Source organism: Condylostylus longicornis, unplaced genomic scaffold (assembly GCF_029603195.1).
Source record: "Condylostylus longicornis isolate FDR11 unplaced genomic scaffold, ASM2960319v2 ptg000006l, whole genome shotgun sequence".
In the NCBI taxonomy this organism is placed as follows: Eukaryota; Metazoa; Arthropoda; class Insecta; order Diptera; family Dolichopodidae; genus Condylostylus; species Condylostylus longicornis.
The window spans coordinates 2,484,588-2,496,050 of record NW_026577975.1 but is presented as its reverse complement, the minus strand read 5'-3'; the positions used below and the strand labels follow the sequence as shown (position 1 = coordinate 2,496,050).

General features: G+C 25.2%; 1 protein-coding gene across 2 annotated transcripts in view; it reads right to left on the bottom strand.

Moving 5' to 3' along the window:
* Positions 1 to 626: 626 nt before the first annotated feature.
* LOC129618403 (homeobox protein cut-like) overlaps positions 627 to 11,463 on the bottom strand; it is a 28,846-nt gene continuing 18,009 nt past the window's right edge. Inside the window, exons 2-5 of one of the 2 annotated variants that reach the window (XM_055533143.1) lie at positions 8,858 to 10,075; positions 4,696 to 5,116; positions 3,907 to 4,551; positions 627 to 3,793 (exon numbers count right to left, since the gene is read on the bottom strand). In XM_055533143.1, the coding sequence (XP_055389118.1) occupies positions 759 to 3,793; positions 3,907 to 4,551; positions 4,696 to 5,116; positions 8,858 to 10,075 (5,319 nt within the window). In that variant the 3' untranslated portion in view covers positions 627 to 758. The remainder of the gene's footprint in view (positions 3,794 to 3,906; positions 4,552 to 4,695; positions 5,117 to 8,857; positions 10,076 to 11,463) is intronic. The other variant, XM_055533144.1, reaches the window with a different exon arrangement.

Here is an 11,463-nt window from a genome sequence, read left to right as displayed (position 1 = left end):
ACAAATAATGTAGAATATAGCAATCAATTTAATTTTAATTATTGTTTTTCAAAATTCCATTTTTAAGAACATCAAAAGTTTACACATTTCTGCTTAAAAAATAAATTGAATAACATAATTTTACATTGTACACAAAATTTTTTAATCCATATTATAATCTTGCATTAATTTATTTTTTTTTTTTGAAAATACAAACTAATTTAGCGATTGTTATAAATTTAATGTTATACTCAGAAGACATTTTTTTAATAATTTATTATTTATTCATTTATTTTATTTTTATTATTAATATAATATATACATTTATTTAATTTTTAAATATTTTTTCATATAATAGTACTTCATATTATGCTTAAATTAATTATTAAATTATATATTTACATTTATGTATTATTCTTAAAGAAAATTCAAATTGAAATTCTATAAATTAATGTAATTTTATAATGTAATTACAATAAAATATTAAATGCACACTCATATGTTGGGTTTGTTCTTATTTCTAATTTAAAATACTTATTTATATTCTAAATTTCATGTAAACATTATATTCTACTTAAATTAAATTATATTTTTTCTTAGATTTTAATTTAAAAAAAAAAACGAAAAAGAAATCTACTAACTCTTATTGTATTTTCATTATTATTCATTTTTATAGTATAATTAATGCTTACATATATAAAGTTTAAAATAAAAATGATTGCACACCATAATATTGTGTTTTTAAGTTAATTTTTTTTTCTAATATTTTTGAAAATATTTTAATTCTTTAATAAATTTTCTGTTGGAACATTTGAAATAGATCCAATTCTTTCATTATTATTATTATCTTCATCATCATCGAAATCATTTTCTTTTGGATCTAATTTTTCTGTTTTAATATTTATATCGGGTACTATTGGTATTGTTGAGTTATTTGGATTTAATTCATCATTAATATTTGATAAATGTTTATCAAAATCATTATTTTCAGATCTTTTACTAAAATCTGTTGCCTCATTTTGTATACGATCACTCAATTCTGAAATATTAGTTGACTTAAATAGAGATTTCGGTTGCCAATCTGGATTAACCCATTGTGGTGCTGCAGCTTTTCTACGTGATGGTCTTATATTTGAATTAATTAATCCGCTTAAAGAATGTTCTTCATCATTTTTATTCACTAAATCATTTTCATTATTTTCTAATTTGCTTAATGATGTGGAATCTTCTATATCAATTTCATCATTTTTTCTATGATCTTCATCTTTAAAATCTTGATCACTTTCTTGTTGTATGCTATTATTCTCGTTACTGTTATTTAAAGATAAATCGATACCATTAAATTGACCTTTTAAAGCTGAATTTAAAACTTGTAAATTAGCTCCATTGGTTGGAAATAGACTACGGCCGGCAATCAAAGCAGCTAAATTAGAATTACCACCAAAATATGGTGGGTACATTAAAGGAACTCCAGCTAAACCCATTCTATCTTTTTGCATTTCCATAAGTCGTTGATTTAATAGTATTTTAAATTGTACTGGATCTAAAGGTGGACCTGTTTGATTTTCACGAGTAGGAATTGGTTCCGCAGGTTGACCATGTGGCATTTGTTGTTTCAAACGCATTCTATGATTATGAAACCAGTTTGTGATTGTTCTAGTTGCTAAGCCCAATTCACTTGCTAAAAATTCTATTGTAGTTACATTAGGATAGGGATCTAGAGTGAAAGCCAGCCGCAAAGCTTCTTTTTGCTCCTCCGAAAACAATACACGTTGCTTTTTATTTGGCGGAACGCCATTGGACCCCACAGATCCAGGGCCAGGGCTTGTTGTATAAAAATCATTAGTATCATTACTGCTTGTATCAGAATTATCATGACTACCAGCGGGTCCTATCGATCTTCGTCTTTTACTTGCCTCTCTTTGCTCATTTTTTAATGTTTGTAATCTTTCTATATTATTCATATCTGATAACCATAATTGCATTCTAATAAACGGTTCACGACCTTTAATACTAAGCATATGCCAAGGCTTTGGTTTCGATAACAACTCAGAAACAGAACCTTGTGATAATCCAAGAACAGCTTCTCCAAATATTTTTTGTCCAATATTATTCGCTAACAAAACTTCTTTAACCTTTGTTGTGATTATTTGGGTATCTAAATCCTGTGTTAATGCAGCCATCTCATAAACGGTAGGAGACATATGCTGATTTTGACCACTCCTCATTACATTTGCAGGCTGCGGAGAAGGGATTGGAACAATTGGCAACGGAGATTTATTAGGTGCAGAATTAACATCCGCATTGTTATTTGAATTCGGAGCAACTGGTGGTATTATTGGGGATGTAGCATAATGTGGCATTAAATTGGGTTGATTTAATAACATCCCAGCTGCAGTCACTGCTTGATGTTGAGGTAAATTTGCTAACGCGTTCACTGCTCGCATTTGTTGCATTAAATGTTGTTGTTGAGATTCTTGTTTAAATTTTAAATCACTGATAATTTTTTGCATGGAAGTATTTTGAATATCTTCTATTTTGCTAGCAAGACTTGTAGGTATCTGTGGTGTTCCTGTATAATTTCCAGTGCGCATCAATTTTTCCGGTGCTATTTTATACTGACTAGCAACTAATTTATGAACGGCACTGTCGTCTTCTAAAAACATTTTCATGCGAATAAAAGGTTCTCGGCCTTTCTGTGTGAGCATATGCCATGGTTTTGGTCGAGCTAATAAATCTGATACTGAACCTTGAGATAAACCAAGAACGTTTTCTCCAAACAATCTTTGACTAATAGAATACTGTGACAGAGCTTCTTTGACATTGCGGACAATATCTTCCGTATTTAAATTATTGTAGAGATCAAATTGTTGCTGCGTTATTGGTGGAAGTACAGCTTTCAAAGGTCTTGGTGGTTGTGTATGAAGTGGCGGCAGAGGAGGTTGTGTTATGAGTGAGTTAGTAATAGAAGCCATTTTTTGTAAAGGATTAACGGATGTTGTAAACTCTTCAGAAGATGGTGTTAATATGTTATTCGTTATTGGACTTGAATCCCTGGAAGCCAGTACATTTCCGGAAGAGAGAGTATTAACCATATCTTCTTCTTTAATTTTTGTAGTGTTATCTGAACTATTTAAATCTGTTTTTTTATCATATTCCTTGGATTCATCAAAATCTTTTCTAGGGTTTGTTTCATCATCTGCATTCGGAATCTCTGCTTGTTCTTTATTAATCGACAAATCTTGAACTGAACTGCTTAGAGCTAGAGCAGCTTGATGTTGTTGAAGTGCAAGTAATTCTGTAAAATTTGGAAAGCTTGTTCCATTTCTACTTTGTAATTTTGCTAATTCTCGATGATATGTTTCTAAAGCTATTTCAAAATTAGCCATATCAGGCGGAAGGCTTCCATTTGGAGTACCAGCATATAATTGAGGAAACAGAAAGCTTGGAAATGCCGGAGCCATTTCTCTTTGGTTTCTAGACATAATTTTGGCAAGATCTTCTTGATAATCTACTCTAGAAGATTGTTCTTGAATAGCAGGATTGCTTGAAGTTTTTGATTCCTTGATTGATGAAGGAGTAGTACATCTTTTTGTATTACTTGGTGATCTTAAATCATCATTAGAGCGAGAATCTTCATCTTTGGCTGTATTTAATTTTTGATTACTAGAAAATGATTGACCGCCCAAGGAAGTTGAAACATGTATATTTGATTTTGATAACAATGGAGACAAAGAATCTGTCAAAACTTGCGTTGGAATCCGATCATCGGACGAACGTTCATCTGAATAACCGAACTGAGACATATTTGAATCTAAATATTAAAAAAAAGACGAAAGAAAAATAATAATGGCATTAAATGAATGCTTTTCCGTTTTTTAACTGCAATATTTGTTACCACAATAAAACAATGAACTTTAAATTTACCTTTTTTTGGAATCAATGATTTTAAGAGTAAAATTGCGGCATCATCACATGCCCATGCATGCATTTTTCGATAGCTATCTCGACCTTTTTCTGTTAATTTATCCCACGGTTTTGGTTTCGATAATAATTCTGATACTGTGCCTTGTGATAAACCAAGAATATATTTTGCAAATATTCTCTGACCAATATTATGGACAGAAAGTAATTCTCTTACTCTTCTTGAAATATACAGTGTATCCAAATTATGATTAGCAAATTTATCTAAACCATAACGAAGCATTTCTTGTAATTTTGCTTCCATTGGATCACTTTTTGGTATTAATAAATCAGTATTATATCGACCAGATGATGAATTTATATTATTATTAGATGATGGTAAATCATCAGAAAATCTTGAAAATGAGGGACGATCTTGACTTTGTGTTGAAAATGCAAATTGTAAACTAGCTTGAAATGGATTTGAAATATGTCCTCCACTAAATGAACCGGCAGCAGCCATTTGTTGCAAACTATTTGCTGCATTTTCAGTTATATCCATTTTACCTGAAAATGGCGATAAAATGATTGGATCAGTTGAACGTCTTCCATCATTATAATAGAAATGATTTGGTGTACTAGGATTTGATTGTGAATCATAATGTGATGCTTTAATTATATAATAGTTAAGTAAAATAGTGTTAATTTTTTTTGTATAATTTTTAATACAAATTTTTAAAAAAGTTGCAAGATTAATGTAATGAAATTTAATGATGTATTTAAATTTGAAAATGAAAATACTTTTAAACTTACCTTCTGAATTATATGTAGTATCATATTTTTCACGTTGATTCCGGACGGAGCTATTATTAAATTCAGTATCATAAGGTTGTTGTCTTTCTATCAAATTATTATCTAATTTTGAATTAGATGTTTTCAAATTATCATCATTTTCTGTTGTAGAAGTTCTATTTAATTTTTCTTCTTTAATAATGATTTCATCATCATCATCATCATCATCATCTTCTGGTAACGATATTTGTTGTATTGATTGATTTTTCTCATTACTATTATTATTTTTATTAATTTCTAATGTATTATCTTTTAATCGTAATTCTAATCTTAAAATAACATTTAATTTTTCTTCTAATTCATCTTGAAGACGTTGATTATGTAAAATTTGTTGTTCATAAAGAATTTTTAAACGTAGAATTTCATCTGATAATATTTTTATCTGCAATAATAAAATATTTTTTAAATGAAATTATTCAAAAACAAACAAATAATGATTACTAATTTTTATAATGGTTAATTTTTATGAATAAAATTAATTGTGCAATTTCTCTTTGTTATAAAATTGATAAAAATTTATTTCATTCCTTTTGTCATAATCACTTTTATTTTATTAAGTAGAAAATTATTAATTAATTACTGAACAAATTTATAATGATATTTTGTATAATTTAAATTACACAAATTATAATAAAAATGATGATCCAGTTTTAATAACCGTTATCAACGTAAATATATATAAATGTAATTCGTGCAAATACATAATTAAATGTATATGTGCAGAAGAAAGCAATAATATGATGCGTACAGGGATCTGTTACAAATAAAAGATATAAGAAGAATACCGCAAGAATCGCTATAAGAGCAAATGGTTCAATTATTTTACAGAACATTTTACAAAACACCTTATTAATATTTTAAAAGAATTTTTGTGTGTAAGTGACAACAAACGGCTTAATTAGGGGTCTTACTATGTAATACGATTAACACCCAACTCTCCGAGGGGAATTTGCTGGCAACTGGTATATAAGCGGGATGTGGGAGGACTACTATATGCCATGGCTGGCTACAGTGGTCTATGGAGACGGGTTCCATTGCCCATATCACTCTTCAGTAATCTACAATGTAATTCAATTTTCGTAAAAAGAACTTCGTATTTGAATGTAGTAAGATAGTATGAATCAATGTGTTTGGTTCTACAAGTTTGACCTATATATTCTTTTAATGTGCCCTTTAATGCATTATATACCTATAATATAATCACATGATTTTATTTTAAATTATTAATATTCATATTATCAAAATTAATAATTTAAAAATATTACAATAAATTCTAAAAGTTTTTTTTTCAAATTAAATCGAAAATTTCAATTTACTTAAGGTCAAATTATTATCATAATATTCTTAAACACATGCACAACTATATAAGTCAAATCGTACACAATATTTAAAAATCATTATTATGAAACGTGCTTTAAAAAAAATATATAATCTTTATTTATCAATCAGTTCGAACTTTATAATTTTTTTTATTTTCTAAATTTGATTTTTATTTTAATTAATTTATTAATTTATAAATATATTTTTTTTTATTAGAAATACAAATACATTGTATATTTTTTCATGTTAATGTTGCTACATTTATTATTTATTACACTTTAAAAAAAAAATATTATTTATTTTTTTTTCGAAATATTTTGAATTTAATTAACATAATCAATTTGTATTTTTTCTTTTTGTATTCCTCTATTCTGCTTCTATGCTAAATTTAAAATTTGACTATCAATTAAAATACAGTAAAAGTTCAATAGGAAAAAAAAAATACATAGATTAATGCCAATCTAAATTATACGTGTATGAAAAATAATGAAGTTCAGTGTTTTATAAACTGTAATACAAGCTAATATTTATATACTTATTTATTATGTAATTAAACAGACAGTATTTTTAGGCTCAGGCAGACATGCAATTTTTATAGTTTTGTAATTACTGCTTGATTATAAAATCGTTCGGCGTTTATCTACTCTAAGCAATTAAACTATATTGCGTTAAAATTCAAATCGATTGCCTTAACTGTTTTCGATATGTCGTCGAGTTTTCGTTGAGAAAGCTTTCCTCCATTGCAGGGATCCTTAAAGAAATTATTTTTAGGAAGATTTCGGTCTGTCGGTGTATTTGTTTCGATGTATACGGGTATCTCAATAATTTTTCTTAATAAAATTTTATATGTGACTTTATTTCGGCTATGTCACAGATTGATCAAATTTTGGGACATGTCAAGCCTCGAGAACAAAATCTGTTTGCAGGTTGATTTTATATTTTTGCCCATGTAAAGGGAAATAATCAACCAATTTTCTTGAAATTTAATATTTAAATTTAGGGTGTATTTGGTAACCATGAACCTTTTTCAATTTCATATGCGTATGCGTTATGAAAAATGTTGAGGACGTCTGCTTTTATTTTATATATTGTTCATTTTTTTTTTAGAATAATCCCACTGTTGTCTCATATTTCATATATAATAATAAAATCTATCAATATTATTCAAATTATAAATTTCCGAACAAAAAAAAAATTTTTTTTTTTTTTATTATACTTAAAAATGTATGCGTTAAATTTGAATATTAAAAATTTATTTTAAATTTTTGATTATTAAATTCGATTATCTCTTCAATAATAAAAAAACAAATACCGAAAAAAAAAAATTCAAACCAATATTTTTGTTTCTGATTTCATATAAAAAAATATCACATGAAACACAAAACATTTCAAAAAAAAAATGTGAAAATATAAATTTAGAAATAGATTTATTGGGTATTACTTAAAATTGACTTTACAAACTTATATAACACATAAAATTGATAGATAATAAATATTTTTTTCTATTTTTAAATAGAAAATTTAAAAAAAAAATAAGTAAACACGATTTTAATTTTAATAAATAATAAATGAATTTTTTTTTTGTTCTGTTCGGAATTTCACTGCCCCGTAAAAAGATAGGAACTGAAAAAATTTAATATTGAAATTTAAATAAAAATCAGGTTATCTTGGTACTTATTATTTAGTTGCTATATTGAACGTATATTATTTTATTTTATGAAATTAGGAAATTATTCTATAAATCATAGATTTTTTAATTTTTAATATCATGGAATTTCATGTGTTTTAAAATTGATTTGTAAAAAAATGAACTTAGAACAGAATATACCTGAAGCGCGTATAACATTATAGGAAACCTCTAAAAAAATCCTGATTATAGTTTTCAAAAAAATTCGAACATATACCATAGTATATACCGGGAATTCAGGAATTGTCATTCAAATTTCACTTTTTGGAAAATTTTGATTTTGTTCAATTTAATTTTTAATAACTCCTGTCCAATTATGTATAGGAACACATGCTTTTTTAAAACTAAGAAATATGATTTAGTTTCCACATACGGACTCAAATGTTTAATGTGATGATTTTACAAATTCAATAATATTTAATCACTTAACAATTTTTCACTTCATTCAACATTATTAACTGTTGATACCAACTTCTATCAACATTACTAACGAAATGAATAAATCTTGGCTAGAATTAGGAATTTAATAGAAATTTTAAAAGAATAACTAATAGAAATTTCTTCATTCAAATGCAAAACAAATGAATGACCCCGAATTAAAAGTAAATGTTAAGGCAGAAAAATTTATTAAAAAATTTGGACTTGAACGTGTGAACTATTGCTTTTTAGGCGGACGTTCTACCAACTGAGCTATAACAGAGATATGAAGAAATTGCCGGCAAATTGTTCTTCACATTCATTTAAGTATACTATAATCTCCAAGATTACATGAGATGTCACATATGCAATCTTCTATTTGAAACACACAATCACAAGAACATATGAAGTTCGAGGAAAAAAAATTTTTCTGCCTTAAATCGTTCTATTATAACGTGATCCAATTGTTTTGGAGTTGTATGAAGAAATTTTTATTCTTATAAGAATCAATAATTAATAAATTATAAACAACTACATCTTGTACTAGCAATGGAAATTATCAATTTTATATCTAAATTTTAGATTATTTTATGAAGCAAATGAAATAAAATATTTATTCAATAATTTATATTATAAGTAATTGCAATATAATTTTTATAACATTTTTATATTATTACAAGTATTTTATTCAAAACTTACCTCTTTGTCTTTAAAAGCTAATTCTTCTTTTAGTTTATTATTTCTAAGATCACAAATGATATTTTCTTCATTTTTATTTTCTATAGATTTTTTACATATTTCATCTTCATCTTTCTTCTTCTTATTGTTATTATGTTCTTCCTCTTCAATTGCCTTAGTTGCACTTAATTTTTTTTCGCAATTATTATTTTTTTCATTACATATTTTATCATTTTGTAATGGTGTTAATGAATTATTAAGTGATTCTTCATTTATAATCTCTTTAATATTATGATCATCATTAGGTTTCTGTTTAATATCATTCATTTCAACTATTTCAACATTAACAGATTTTTTAGTATTATTTAAATTTTCATCTAAATTTAAATTTTTACAATTTTTATTTTCTATTTGATTATCACTAATAAGTCTATTATTGCATATCTTTGAAATATGATTACTATCTTTTTCTATTTCATCATCTTTTATCATAATAAGATCATCATCATCATCATTATCATTATTATCATTATCATTTTTATTTAATATTTTTGAAGAAATAGGAGTTTCTGAAGAAAAAAGAGGTGGAATTTGAGACGGTGATGAAGAAGGTGTTGAAATTTTTTTCACCGCCTCTTTTTCATTAATTTTTTTATCCAATTCTAATTGATATTGTTGTCCTTTTTCTTTAATTATTTCTATTCCATTATGATTATTTAATTTATTTTCTATTATTTTATTATCATTTTCAATTGTTTTATCAATTGAAATATTATCACTATTATTCTTATCATTATTATGATTATTATTAATACTTGTAATGCTCTCATTTTCTGATAATGGTGGTGATGGTGATGGTGCTGTTGCAATATAATTTCCATTTAAATTATAATTTAATAATGTTGGTATTGTTGTTGTTGTTGTTGAATTTATTGCACCATTTAATGGATTTGTTGTACAACCATTTAATAATGGTAATGTACTTAAAATTGATGCTGAATTTGGTGGTAATGTTAACATTGTTTGATTTGTATGAGAATTATTAATTTGTAATGAATTTGGTGGTGATGTTGATGTCAATGATGATAATGATTTAAGCGTATTATTTAAATCCGATGATAATAATGATGTTTTATTTAATTCATTTGTATCATCTGATATTGTTGAAGATTCTGTATTTGGTGTTGTTGTTAATTGTTCTTTTAATGTTGAAATTTCTTTTTCAGCTAGGATTGCTTTCTGTAAAATAAATTAATAATAATTTTATTAAAATATATGTAAAATTATTAAAGTTATGTAAAATACAATAAAAATCAAATTTATATACAAAAATTTCACAAAAGTATTAAGATTTACTAAAATTAATTAAATAACAAATATTTCCAAATTGATTTTCATTTAATTATTCAAATTTAAATGAACAATATTTTTTTTAGTTTCTATGTTCTTTACTTGTACGAGAATATTTTGAACTGTCTACGTAATTCAAAAACAAGAAAATATATTTATCACCTGTTATAATTCTCAATAAAATCTAATATCGTATATAGTTATTATTAGCTAAAACAAAAATAAGATTAAATTTTGTTCAAATAAAATATTTTATCATTAATTACACATTTGTAATTATGATATTTTTATTCTTAGAATTTTAATATGTACTAGATCTACATATGCTATTAAGAATATTATAAATTTACTCTGACCATACATATAGAATTAGTAAATTGGAGATAAGCATTTGACTGACTAATTATAATTATTTTGATAACAATTAATTATAAGTATAAGCCCCTTTTCGAATTTAATATTACTTTGTATAAGTAGGAAGTTTTTAATATAATAATGTCTTAATTATATTTTACATAGCTTAAATGCAAAATTGTATCGGGTATATTCGGTCTTCAATACAAATCTACAACCAAAGAATTATATTCAATACAGATTCAATATTGTATAAAACATAGATTTAGTCAATAACTTTTCTTTGGAGTGTATATGTACATATTACCTATAACGTGATTTAATTATAGATTCATTCCAATATTGATGCCAATAATATTCTCTTAATATTGTAGAAATTGTCATTTCAAAAATAGTTAATTAATAATAAACAAATTAATTTGTAAGTTTTATTTTGATTACACACATTCATACATATGGGCATATACACACACTTTGCATTTCTTTTCATCTTATACCCACATGAATCTCATAATCTATAATTAATTAATTACTTATTCTATAATTCAAATGTTTTTAATTTTTCAAATTTAAATTTTATAATAAAAATTATAAAACAAAATCAAAATTTGTTCTATACATACAGTGTTTAATTAACCATTAAATTCAAAATAATAATTTTAAACAAAATAAAAATTTATTAAGTACATACATATATACTTTAACAATATACACACACTACACTGTATATGCACATAGTACAAATATTATATCGTACCTGCGTGGCTATGTATTGTATATAATTTGGTACACGTTCATACAAAATTTATAATTATATTTTATAAATAGTAAATTCAATATATAGAATATTATATTGTTTCCCGTATTACTAATCACGTAAATAATTTTTTATATTCGAAAAAAAAAAAAATAATAACATACAA